Source organism: Streptopelia decaocto, assembly GCF_964273445.1.
Source record: "Streptopelia decaocto genome assembly, chromosome: 1".
Classification (NCBI taxonomy): domain Eukaryota; kingdom Metazoa; phylum Chordata; class Aves; order Columbiformes; family Columbidae; genus Streptopelia; species Streptopelia decaocto.
Window position 1 is genome coordinate 33,694,865 of NC_138663.1, and position 14,047 is coordinate 33,708,911.

The 14,047-nt window shown below is 41.3% G+C and overlaps 1 protein-coding gene across 5 annotated transcripts in view; it reads right to left on the bottom strand.

The window, feature by feature from the left end:
- SLC38A4 (solute carrier family 38 member 4) overlaps positions 1–14,047 on the bottom strand; it is a 34,250-nt gene that overhangs the window by 12,396 nt on the left and 7,807 nt on the right. Inside the window, exons 2-7 of one of the 5 annotated variants that reach the window (XM_082063761.1) lie at positions 13,721–13,866; positions 5,854–6,086; positions 4,880–4,970; positions 3,505–3,620; positions 391–464; positions 162–254 (exon numbers count right to left, since the gene is read on the bottom strand). In XM_082063761.1, coding sequence (XP_081919887.1) covers positions 162–254; positions 391–464; positions 3,505–3,620; positions 4,880–4,970; positions 5,854–5,972 — 493 coding nt within the window. In that variant the 5' untranslated portion in view covers positions 5,973–6,086; positions 13,721–13,866. Of the gene's footprint in view, positions 1–161; positions 255–390; positions 465–3,504; positions 3,621–4,879; positions 4,971–5,853; positions 6,087–7,580; positions 7,809–13,682; positions 13,867–14,047 lie in introns of those variants that run through there. The other 4 variants (XM_082063758.1, XM_082063762.1, XM_082063760.1 and 1 more) reach the window with 4 other exon arrangements.

Below are 14,047 nucleotides of genomic sequence, written 5' to 3' on the forward strand. Positions count from 1 at the left end.
CAAGGTGAATTTCTCCTGTCCTTCCTTTTACGATTTAGTGTATACTGTACCTGCCCCATCTCTGATGCCCTTTAGCCCAACAGAGGAGAGAAAGCACTTATATTCCGTAGAAAGCTTCGTAAGTTGGAAAACTTTTTTTCTATAAAACTTTTTCCCCTTACCTCCAATGTTTTGCATTGTAACAGAAATGAAAACACCACACTTCCCAGGCCAGCCAAATGCCTTTTCTCCCAGTTTTTCATATATTAGTGATCCTGGTGGGGAAAAAAAAAAAAGAAGCAACAAAAAAAGAAACATGAGCCACTGCATTGAACATACTTGATTAATTGCATTCCAAGGTAAAATACATGCATGCAGTAGGGAACCTTAGTCACAGCCTGATCCTCATACCTCCTTCTTTTGATATCTTCAGTAAGAGGTGGACTGAGTAGAGTGACATTATTGCTACGCTGAGCAGCAGAACTCTGCAAGGCAAAGCAGAAATCAGAATCCCAAGCAGGACATTAGAGACACTCAGTTAGTTTGAATGTACTCATTCTCATGAAGTTCAATGTGTAAATAGTTTTCACCAAGTCTGTACTTTGGAGTCCCAGTGCTGAATGCAGAAGTAAGTGTCAACTGTAGCTTAATTTTAAGTGCGGTTGCACCTTATACACTCCACAAGACCCTCAAGGCTTATTTAAGCCCAGGTAGGTGCCAATTTTCGTTATTCCACAAGGATGTCTTAACAAGATGCTACTAAAGCAAATGCATTTCTATGCAAGAGTCAGGTCTTTGGTCTTTTACCTGGTCACTGACCTCTCATTTTAATCTATATCCTTACTCAGAGCTATTAAAAAAAAAAAAAGCAAACCATGACTGTGAAAACTTCACTGCCAGCTCCTGGCTAGTCACTACTTTTGGATGCTGCCATGTCACCATGAATTTGTGGAGCTTAGCTTGTGATGCCCACTTTGCAAAGTAAATTAGAAATATTGCATAATGTTAAAGCGTGATATGACACTGGAAAACCTGCTCTTGGAGCTCTTGCAGGTTACTCTTTTAGTCTAGTCTGCTTGAAGGTACTGGTGCCTGAATTCATTAATTCTGATTACTGCCATATTCCTTCCACACATTTGCATCCTATATGATTTCAGCTGTCTGCCTCTTGCGAACTGCTGGTGAAAAATGTAGCTTTGTATGACATTTTCAGGGCACAACACCATGGGCAGTTATTACCATAACTGTCTTGTCATCAGCCTGAACAAGTGTTGGTGTGAAAGGGTGCGCGATGATAACATGACAGAGCTAGGAAATACTGATGTGCCCTACTCCATGGCTGAACAGGAGGTTGTGCCCACACCTTCCACTCCAGTGAACACGCAGTTTGGTATAGATATGGGAGACACTGGCAGACAAGTTCATAAATGAGCTACAGCCTAACAGAAGGCATAGGCCCTGGGGCCATATGATGGTCACTAGACCATCATGTCTCTCTCAAGTTTATTTCTCCAAGAGAGACAGACAACTCTACAGAATTCATTTAAGTGGGATTGTCTTTTATGCTGTGGACTCATGCAATATGGCAAGGGAGGATCATTTCTGAGGCTGCAGTGTATCCTGTTAAGATAGCACCTTTCTTGATGTGGCTGCTATTCAGAGACATGGTTTCCATGCCCTGACACATAGGGTGTTGTAAACCGAAGCCATCCTGATTGCACTTGTTAGAACACACCAGGCAGCAGAAGAGATGCTCTAATGTGTTCTAAGTGCCACTGCAAACCTCGCCCATGGGAGAAGAAGATGTAATGGGAACTTCTGGAGAGCTTCTGAGTTTTAGGACACCTCCTTCCACCTTCACCTTGTAGAAAGTCTTTGAGCACGAGAGCAACAGCACTTGGGCATCATGAGAAGAGGAAATTACAAAAATTTAGACAATGCTGCCAGCATCATCTAAATTAGAATTCATGTCAGCAGTTTCCATTTAGTAGATGGGATTTTTCTGTCCTGCTAATGCTAACATCATGATCTGTGAAAACAGAGGAACCTTTGGCAAGTGGATGCATGCCATGGAGGTTACAGTATCCCCACACAGTTTTGCACTTTTAAATAAAACTCCTTCCTCTACCAGGAGGGAAAATGTTCTCATGCAGAAAGTATGGAGGCAGGACAGAAAATAAAATGGGCCGCGGGGTAGAGACATCCTTTGTCTTTCCTGTTTAAGACTCCATAGGGTTGCTTTATCATTACTCCTTGCTTTAACACTGCCAACAGTGCTAATGTCATTAGGCTCATTTCAGATTTTTTTAGCCACCTGTGTGAATGAACAGACACTTAAATATTTTACGCAGGTATTTTTTTTTCCCCTAGTAAGCATTGATGTATCACAATTTTCTTTCCAGTTATTTCTGGCCACACTGATTAGAAAAAATGCTCAGAGAAAGTTGGAGGAAAAAATTCCTACATTTTTCAGACTCTAATGCAGTCAATTTTAGAATTTTCTTTTGTTTCTGTATCCACAAATACTGTATCTAAACCATTTGAATGCAGGTGCTGGGACACACTTATCCAGGACAGCGTTTGCATCTACAATTGATTTTCAGTTAAAATTTCTGGTGGTGAAACATGAGGTGTCTCTTGGCAACTGAAAGCTACAAGTAGCATTTCAAATGTGTTGTAGTTACATGATCTCCAGAAGAATGAAGCCACACAAAGATGGCCAAGTAACTTGATTTAAATGTTTGTTAGATTTCAGTAATGTGAAACAATGGCCTGTTGTCATACAGTGCTGTCAAGCTTTATTCCAGCCTCATGGGTTATTAAAATTAAGGCTTCAGTTAAAACTGAAACTAATTATTAAAAAAAGATAACCGTCTCTTTTTTTCTTGTACAGTCTCTCTCATTTTGCAAAGTTATCCATAGATCAAAAAACTTAACATGGGTCTCTGTTGCTGTCAATCAAAACCCATTTTGTATAGATACTGAATGTTAGCCACATACTGCTGCTGTCACGGGTGCATATTGAGTACAAATAGACTTGAGGGAGCAATATGAAATCTGAATAAGTCTGTGAATGTCCTTACATTCAAAGCATGCTGCTATTTCAGACTTATATGAAATATTCTTCTTCCATTTCTACATAGGGATTAGATTGTTGGGATGATGTAATTATATACTTTATGAGTGGTTTATTTTCCTTGTTGAATTCCTGTACTGAACCAGGAAGACTGCTCTTCTTATTTTAGGACCAGTATACTGTTCTTCCCCTCTGTTTTTTTACTGAACAGTGTCAATTCACAGTTGTGTTCCTGATACAAAATAGGGCTAAAATAAAAAAAAAAAAAGAGGTTTGTCAGCAGTGGACATTGGACATTTCCTTGTTGTGCAGCTAAAATGTTTTTATTGCAGATGATCTTACAAAACTTTTCAACTAAAAAAACAAGCTTAACATACCTGTATAACCACAAAAACTTTAGCTCCAGCTCACTCCTTATATTCTATTTGCTTTTCTTTCTACGTACTTACATGAAAAGGATAATTCCTGTGTTGGCCATGGCATAGGAAAGCCCTAATATGCCGCTGCCCATAATGGCATTGCTGAGGTTGAATGAGGACATTCCAAAGGAAGCTCTGCCCAGATGCTGTTGGGATCAAGAACATAAAATGGCAACAATTTGCATAATAATGATCCTCATTGTTGATTTTCCCCATATTGCTCCCTTGATCCTTAGAGGTGGAGCCTTATCAAGGTTCCTGAGCCCACAGACACTTGCTACCATAAAAAGTCTCTTTCACCACCAAGTCCAGTTGTGCTGGTAGATGTTTCCCTCTTCCCGCTCTCCCCTTGTCTCACCGGGGGGGAGGTGTACATCCCTGACAGGTGACTGATGTGACATAGCCACAACCAGCTGTGTTGGCCAGCCTCTATAGAAATACATGCTCTTATCTAGTGGGTTTCCTAATTATAGATTTAGCAAATTCAGATGCTTTTAAAAATGAATCCATCTGTTTTTTTCAGGGCTCCAAGTAGGATGTGCTTCTTGGGGAGCTAAAAGTGTGTCTGGGCAGGAGAAGAAGTGCTATGTGGCTCAGGATGGAGGCAGGAGAGTGGGAATGGGCAAAAAGCTTGGAGAAGAGGGATGGGGTGTGAGGGAGTCACATCTGCCACCAAGTGGAAAGGAAATGGGGACAATATGGCTCTTAAATTTAGCTTCCAATCACAAATAATATTGTTTTTGTTTGATCAGTCCTAATAAAGCCTGTAATGTGACCAGTAAAACAGTGCTTTTCTTTGCACCCAGTTCATGAAAACTTTGAATAAAGTTAAATCCTGAGCAGAGAAGTACCCACATGCACACTCCAGGAACTGGTGCTGTGCTTCCAATTGCACATGGAGTTGTTTAAAGAGTTGGAGGCATGCTGAGTGTGTAATGTTCAGCATTATAAAGCCAAACATGAATGTCTTTTCTTTAAAGAAATGCAGCTGGATGTGGATTCATTTGCACAGATGCTGTAAACAAAAAATACAAGCACGCACACACTAAGTCCCAGCTCTACCTTGATACAGGAGCAACAAAGTTCCCCTGAACCAAATCTCCTGTCAGAAAAATGGATGCAGACCCACCATGGCTGAGCATCTCTGGTGAGATGGTCAGGTGTTACTGAAGTCCAAGTATAATCTGGGGAATTCTTCTGATTACTTGTGAAGTAAAGACCCAGTTTATTTGCTAAACAGCAGAAAAAGTTTGCTGCACTAACTGTTAAAAAATGTGTTTACTCTTCCTAAGCCAATATTATGCTGATCAAGCTCCAGAGTAACTTATTTACTGAAACTTTTGGAAAAAAAATCAGGTCAGTAATATTTATTTTGTTACTACCCCTAAAAAAGGATAAAACTTACATATTCTTCATTATATTCTTCCAATTTCTTTTTACCCAGATATCCATTTGTAAGGAACTTCTGACTTTCTGCATCATCACTGGTAAATGGACTGAACACAAAGAAAAATAAGAAAAAATATATATAGGGTTTATGACACACGTTATGTTCAAACAGTTCCTTTTGTTATTTATGGAAAATTTCATTTGACATTGAAATAAATATTTAATTGTTCTTCAGAAAAAACCCCTCTTTTCTCCTGTAAGAGGCTCATATCCAATGACATGTTTAATAAATCTCTGCTTTGCCTTGGAATTTAGTTCTAAAACCAGTAATCTTCAAATTATATCTGATTGCAGATGTTGGAAAGTAACAATTCCTTACTGCCAGCAATGTGCTAAAGTTGAGCACATACTTCACATCCAAGGAACTTGCAACTGCCCTGTTGGAGATACGTGCTGGGGAGGGTCAGCAAGCTGAGAGCTGGAGGCTGATGGCTGTTTTTGAGATGTTCACTTCAGGCCACCCAAGTGCTGGTTCTATGTTGAGTCCTGCTGGAGACGCCTGAGTGCAGGCTGTCCCCACAGGAGCATGGAGCTCCTGCCCTCCACACCCTTCTTGGAAAACATTCCTCCTCCCCGTTGGGGTGAAGCATAGAGGCAGGGTGCTCAGGTTGCACTGCCCAGAGAGTGTATTAATTTCATGTGTACTATCCGATTAGAGTGGTTGGAAGTTGCCAAGTGGGTGCTCAGCCCTGCAGAGGTCACCTCAGGCAGTGGCCAGCAAGGGGGACCTGGGCTGCCCAAGTTGTGCTGGGCACACCATCCTCCACAGAACCGAGCAGGGAGGGTCGATGCTGTGGGAAAACAATAACTAAACAATCATACTAATTTCAATGTATTACCTAGGAAATGTTTTGATGCCAATAGTGAAGCTTGTTTCATGATTACCGCTTTCTAGCCTTAACAGAACAGCCTTCCCACTTAAATGCTTACCTCCTAATTGCAGCCTTTTCCAAATCAACCAGCTCTGTGTAGTTGTCTTCGAGGCTTTCCCCACTGTTGCTCTGATCATCGAGTTCGATGTTGACTTTTTGCAGCTCCATGCGATCCATTAGAGCGGTCAGTGCTTTCCAGCACACACAGACTCGCTTCCTCAGGGTAAACAGCACTGTGCCGCCTGCTTGCAGGTCCTTTCTACCATGCAGGGACTGCCAGAACACTCTGTTCTGCAAACGAAACACAACAGAACTCATTAGAGTTTTCTACAAACTAGATAAACCAGTGTGAATTATTTGGTTTGTGTTTGTTCTTTGTAATAGCATTAAGAAGGGAAACAGTTGCAGACTGGGAAAATTCTGGGCGAGCACAATGTCCCTTTATATGCCAGCACTTGGTCCTTCTGTCTCCCTTCAAATGGTGAAGAGTGCAGGGGCCATGGGATGCACAGTGAATGTTTGGCATCCGGCAAAATCACAAAGCCAACAGAAAGTAATTTCTTGAAGTTCTGCTTTTGAATTTCTAGGGGATGGTGATGCAGAAGTATTTGCTGTTAGAAATGAAGGAAGTATATGGGGAGTTTTCTTACCACTGCTTCAAAACATACATGCTCTTGAGGGACATGCTCAGGGCTTCAAATCATTTGTTGTAAGATTAATGTTGTCACAGATTTACATGTTTTGAAGATATGTCCCTTTCTTTGGGATCTGACAGAGGTGAACACCTCTGTGTGGTCAACTCTTTAATAATTAGAAGGTGCAATTCTGGTATAGCAGTCTCTGTTTTTTCAGTATATCTATGTTTAATTCTTAGTTTTCCCATGACAAGAAGCTCTGTCTCACACAGGATGAGTGCATGGATATTGCTATCTTTACCCTTACTAGAAAAATTCCTGCCTTTTGAAAATCATATGAATAAATGCTCAACTCTGTATGGACCAAAGAAAACTGTCCAAACTGAAGCTGCAAAGAGGACTTCACCTCCAGGATTTCAGCAGCTTTATGTTACAGTCTTATCTGCAGTTACACATTCACATTCATTTGCTCATTCCCACCTTCAAGAGGAAAACATTGTATAAGAAATATTACAGTTTTACGAGACCTTTCACTTCCAAAACTATTACTTGATGCATTTTATATCTCCATTTCACAGCTGAGGAGACAAAGGGGCACATCGCTGAAGGGAGCGAGCACAGACCATGTGGCACATTGCTGGCACACCTGGGGCTGGGATTGCAGATTCCTGGCACTTCACCTGCTACTTTGCAATCAGCCACACTGGATGGAACCATTATATTTTTCATAAATATCATATGCTAAATGAAGCCCAGCACTGCATAATAACAGTATCAGAAAACACCACAGCAAAAAATTACTATGCCTGGCTCTTTATAGCACTAAACCTACAATTATTTAATAGCTTTTTTCTTGATTTTGCATTTATAGATGTATAGGTACTCGCTCGGTGACCAGACCTTCACTGTCCTCTGCTAACTGATCACATGCTGATCTTAAGAATGTCTACAAACATAATTGTAATGGCAAAATGTTAGAATGCAGGTTCTTGAAATGCAAATATAGACTCTAAATACCAGTCCTGGAGGCTAAAACTGACCCCAGACCAGACATTAAAGTCAGCTCCCTTGCTTCTTACTAAAAACGTTCACCCAGATCAGACAACTGAAAAAGCAAAGCAATATCACAGTGCATTAGGAGATTTCCTACCAGAGAGACCGACTGTGTTTACTCCTTTCTGCTGCCACACAGGGAGTGCGCGTGAGGGGACGAGGGATTTGGGCACAGCAGCAGAGCCACCGGCACTCACATTCCAGGGGCTGGAGTTCTGCCCTCTTGGGATATGAATAACTCCAAGAGACAAATAATAATAATAATAAAAAAAACCCAAAACAACAGAGCCCTCCTAACTGTGGTTTCATTCACAGAACTGTCTTCAAACAGAGACGCTGCTCAGTCTGAAGAACAGCGTCCTTCCAATTCCTGATGTTTATTTTTAATCTGTGATGTAAAAGTTAGGCAGACAAATCTGACAGCGCTTAGCCCCGTTCTAGTAAAGGGTGAAATCTTCACTGTGTGCACTGCCTAATGCTTGTCAGAGAAACATCTTTTCCAGAAGTGGTGATCCAAAAATACAGATCTTCAAAGAGTCAGGAAACAGTGGTAAAGTAAGCAAAGAAGTTGCCAGCAGTTAAGTTACATGGAGATTAGACTGGGGAGGAAAGTCTGTGTAATACAGCAAACACGATTTGGAAATGGGAGCAAAAATTGACTAGAAATATGTGTTACAGCATAAGAATAATCTGGACATTGTCCTGTCAAACATTTACACAAGTGATCTGATTTATGGGCATTATCTCAAGAGGCTATGGAATTGCTGCATAAAGCATTGATTTTTTTTTTTTTCAGTTTTTGAATTCCTAAAAGTCTTCTTCTGAAGGTGCAAAGCCTCAGATGGCAAAATTAAGCCTGTTGAGAACCTCGTTTCTTACGGTTGTCACTTTTTAGGGTGTGGTTGGTAGACCTCAAGGGGTCTGCAACCATGAGCTGAAAACCAATGGCATAAGTGTGCCCAGTATGAGACCTGTGAAACAGGCTTGGTATTAAATTTGAATCCTAGAAACATTAATAACTGTAATTACAACCAATAGCACCTTTAAACTTCAGCAGAACTTGGCAGAGCTGGTAGTTAGTTGGTAGAAATCAATATCTGCAGGTTCCTAACACTGCACATGCCAAAGGGCTTGAGGGGATGTTGAGGTGGCGTCGACTCCCCATGAATACATACAAGGGGCAGAGCTTCCACCCCTTCTCCTGAGGAGGAAATGGGGTAGCCCAGCACCTTTTGGCTCGCTGCTTGACATGCGAGATATTATTCAGAAAAATGGGGATGCACTGGCTGACTGTGTTTAAAATAAAATGCTAGAGCTGCCCACTGTGCCATGTCCAAGCCCACCACCAGGCCTGGCAGACAGGTGCTCAGTTGTACCCTTACAGGGGTTCATGGCAGCCAAACCGCTGCTGCTGGGTGATGGCCAAGGACCAAGGTCAGGCAGGCCTGGGCCATGCCAGAAGTTTGCACATGATATCAGAGGAGAAACCCAAAGTTCATCTGCTTTAGCTTCCCTGAGATTTAGCACCTCGTGCTTCACAGTTCTGAATGTGGTGCCTGAAGTCTGTTTCAGGCATCCAAACCCATTGTGATCTGCCCAGATTCCTTTCCATAGAGAGGAATTTTGTAAGTTTGGAAGCAACCAAAGAGCTCTCCACTACTTTTCCCTTCACTTTAGTTGAAGTCAGTACATTTCCCCCTTATGTTTACATACCACAGAAATCGCTTAGCTCTATAGTTTCCCTTAAACTTGGCTTCAATACAACCCATGGTTTTGCTGCCTCCTGAGGTATTTAGCTAAACAGAAAAGATTTTTCTTAAAGTACAGCATTAAAATGGAAATACTGGTTGCAGAAGAGATTAGCCTATTACTACTAAAGGAACGTTATTTATATCTATAGAACTAGTTTTCTCTTTAATATAGGGTACTGTTCTGGATCTTTTATTAAATATCTGTTTTCAGAAATGACTCAGGAAATGCCAAAATTTTTGGCACCTGATTTCACAGTGTTATTGGTTTCTGTCCAGTCTGCAGTTAGGACATCAGGAGAATGGGCAACCATTAGGCAAATAATGCCGGGTCACAGATATGATTAACATGTCCATAGCTTTTGCAGTATCAAGATTTGTAAGCTCTGCCGTGATATCTTACTTAGCAGATTTTGCCAGATTTTTTATCTTTATGTCAGTGAGTTTATAATATTATTGTCTGTGCAGCTATTTCAAAATGAAATATGTATTGTTACTCTGAAATAAACAATTAAAATGCAAAGCCTGCTTTCGCAAATTCATTTATTTAGCGAAACATTAGTTAAGTAAATCAGGAACCTTGAAAAAAAATTGTCAGAAGTTAGCTAAGGGCTGAAAAGGGAAGCAAGCGTTAATTTCTTAATTGCCTTGTCGGTTTTGAACATCTTTTGCTGCTTCTCTGGTTGCTTAGGTTTTGATTTGCTGTACGAAAAACAAATGACTAAATTTCATTCCTGAAGAAATATCAAAGGTACTTGCCAACATAAATTATCATGTCAGTAAATCTTAAGGAGCCCATCCTTCACATTGCACTTCTATTTACAGATTAATTACATTTCTAATTCTCAGTTTTTAAAGATGTGACCAGTGTCTAAAATATACCAATCAAATATTGCAAAGAAAAAAAGTATTAGGTTTACCTCTGAGTCAAGCAGTTTCTCTTGCTTGCTTGCTAAGCAGGTTATATCTTTTAGAAATTGCACCTGTAATGAAAAGTTTGCTCATGTGCAACCTAGAGCAGTTGGACAGTGATTTAAAGACAAATGGGAGTGTATCAGATGAACCAATCAACAGCTGCTACAATCCAACAACTCCCTTTGACAAACTTGCGTCAGCACTTTTTTAGAAAAAAGGGAAAAAAAAAAAAACAGAAAGAAGCAAGGTAAATCAGTTTATTGGAGCACACTGAGGGCAAACATCTCAGTTACCATAGCTATTTGCTCTCTGAGTTTAGCACTATTACAAAATGTAGATACACAGAATGCTTTACCCAGTCTTGATTTTTGAATGATCCATGTGCAGTAAACTTGCATAGCAGGATAATAATAAGCCTTGAAAATAAGACCTGAGAGAAACATTGTTCTTATCTCTGCAACCACAGAGCTACATCTGGCAGCTGCACTGAGGTGTGCATGGCAGGACTTGGTGTGTGCACTTTTCAAACTGCCTGGTCGACCTGCACCTTAGTTTCCCGGTTGTAATATTCACCATAATCGCAACTGCAGAAGTGTGTGTCAAGTCACAAATGTTATTTAGCTAACAGCAATACAGACCTGTGGAGAAGTATTTCGTTACTTGTGATGTGCCTGTAATACTGTAGAATTCACAGCTTTTTATCCTATTACAAAATGACCATAATTAAAAAAACCCAACCAACCCTCCAGCCCTGCCGTGAAGGTTTTGTGGTTAAAATCCTCAGACTGGCCTGACTGTGAAGGCAGGAAGGTGAGTTAGGGGATGTAATTTTTCTCGTGGAGCATTTCAGACCACTTTAGCTCAGGCTGGGTGACAACCTGTGGGAACCCAACCCTGCTCCTCCGTTAGCAGGACTGCCTGCTTGCTGATGGCACTGGCTGTGGTGTGCCGTTTCATGGTTCCTCCCCTCCAAAAAAATCCTCCTTTCAATATAGACTCAGACAAATAGTTTAACAAAAATAAGTTCTGTCTCCCTCAGTTCTGCATTCCTGTGAAAATACAACTGATTGTAAGGCCTGTCATGCCATACAGTTCCAAAAGTAGTACAGTCCAAAGAACAAGAAGTGCAAAATTCAGAGCTTGATGTCCAATCTTGCTTTACACCTATCACATAGTTGGAAAAATGAGCAAACTTTTGGGCTTAGACTGGTTAAAGAGACTTTGAGTTTGAAAACTGCCTGTGTTTTCCATTTTGTTAGCTGGTCTAATGAGGGAAACAGGTTCTTCCTCTATAGCACATGACGCAGAATAGATCTCCCTAATGAATTAAAGCAGTTCTCAATTGCCTGAAAGAATCATAGTTTGGCACCATTTTGTGCCATTTCTAGGGTGAGAGGAGCAGAGCTTGCCAGAGGGGCTGGGAAAGGCAGTGCAGCTCCATTTGCACCTGGTTGCTACGACACTTGACAGGGTTGTGGGCATAGGCAGTTTCTTTGTTGTGCTGTTGTTCATGTGAATGTCTCATGTAACAACAGGGGAGAGAAAAACATTTCTTTAAACAAATGAAAATAAGATTGCAAACCATAAAGCAAACAGCAGGGAGATTTGAGGACAGATGTACTAACAAATCAGCAACAGCTGTGAAAATTACTTCTGATGCATATTTTGAAGCTGATTAAAAAAATAATAATCAAGATTAGAGTTCATTTCCTTTCCAAATGCCACAGATATCAATGTCTATGATGTCTGACACCCATCAAGCCTAAGCAGTTTGGCACAATAATTTCTGTAGCCACAACAAAATACTTAGGTGGGTCTTTCCTCAGTGTACAGAAGGATGGAGTCATCAGGATCAACGGTGCTCAGCAGTGCCCCTGTCCCAGCACCTGATGCCCCAAAGATGCCAAGGAGCATAAGGTATTCAGGCAGGCGGGCCTGGCAGAAATCATCCACATGCTTGTAGGTGATTTTGTCTGCAAATGAGAAGCCAGCTGTATTAACAGGGATGGGGTTTCTTGACATTGTCACTTCTTTATGCTTATCCCTAACTAGAAAGTACTGCTTAATTTTCACCAGGAAAGACCTTTCCCAGCAGACCAAGTGTCAATGTCCAGTCTTCAGACTGAAAGGAGACACATCATAACCCTAGGACTGCAGAGCCCTTTCTATCTTGTCTTCAACATGGCTGTATTGTATTTCACTCTTTCTAAAGAAAAATTCACATTTGCTGTGATTACTTGAGGTTGTGCATAAGTTTAAAGAAGAAAACATATTTTCTTGTTCTCAGGCAAAGAATGGGATTAAATTCTTCATTAAAATGTTGGAAATAGTGGGCAGAAGAAAGCACAACCTGGGGATATACCCAACACCCATGCCTGGCATTAGCTTTCTGTGAGACATGTCCTTGCCACAGATATTGTGCAACCAGTGTATTTTCTATTGTACATTCAAAGAAAGGCCAAGTGTACTACTTTTGGATAAAAATACCCCAAACTTGCTAAATAAGTCTTCTTTTTCTCTGTTAATTTGTGACACCATTCTACAAGCTCTGATAGTCACCTCAGAGCCAATGAAGCACCCTGCAGCTCAGCATGGAGTGTTTCCCCATAGTGCCCTGATCCCTCTTTACCCTCCTCTGAGTAACCAGGTCAACTGCAACTAGAACCATGGTATTTGGTACACCGTACATTATGCTTTCTTTTTCTGGTGCCTTTTGGCTACCTATTATCTCATAGAGACAACACATGGTGTAATAATACCTGTCAACATCTACAGGAAAATTTCCAGATGTGGCAGATCCAAGAACTAAGGACACATTTCCTGACAGACGAGGCCTCCCTTAAGCAGTCTTTGATAGCTAGAACTGTGTTTACCAAAGAGAGGTTTTCAGCAGGGAATGGAGGTAGCAGTGGTGGCAGTGCCATCAGATAAGACTCAGTGGTCCTCGTGCTCCAGAGACAGCCTCTCACATTTGCCTCCTCAACAAGTCCCATGTTCTGAACACTGTAATGCTCTTTACAGAGCAAAACCTACCAGCCAGTGTTCAAAGTCCTCATCTGAGTCAAAGGGCAATCAAGAGCTGGTCTGACTGTGTGAACTCGAGGTTCTGGCCCAGAGCTTGGTACCTCAGGTCCCTCAAACGTGGGGAGCACAGGGGTACTGACAGGGGGAGTCCAGTGCACTCTGCTGCCTGCCCCTGTCCCAGCTCTTGTACCCCACACTTGGGATGCAGTGGTCAGGCTCTGGTGTCTGGGCTCTGTCAGAGTAGGTCAGGCTGTGCTGCTGCCACTGTAGCTGCTGTTTTGCCTGTGCCTGGAGCCTGGGTCAGCAAAAAGGCTTTACAGGGTGAAATAAGGTTGATTACTGAAGGTGCAGGAGGTGCTTTTACCAAAATACTGAGCACATTTTTACCGCCTTTCTGTCTTGTTTTTTTAGAATGTGAGGTTGTATTAAGTGTTTTATTAACATTTTCCTGTTTTCTACAAACAGGAAATCCTGCTCTCACCCAGAAACGCCCCAAAATATTGGTAAGTTGCCTGTTTTGAAGTAACTGCTGCTCTCTGACTCATACTACCTTCTTCTTGGCACCAGATCCTTATGTCTGTCCATGTTTGCTTCTTGCACAAAGACTGTCTTCTTAAGTTGCAGAAGATTTTGTTGGAGCTCTGAGTTTAGTCTAGTTACTCTTTACTCATCACCTTTGTCACTGAGGCAGCCAGTCTGTAGAGGAAAGTGAAGTATATTTTGCTATTTTGTTGTGGCTGTCTGCTCTTCAGCAGTACACTAGAAGAAAAGTTATCTGGTGATGACAAACCACCTGCATTCAAAGCACCAGACCCTACACACACATCTACACATAGGTCTAAATCTACATTTCAAAGGGTTAGAACACCTTTTACAG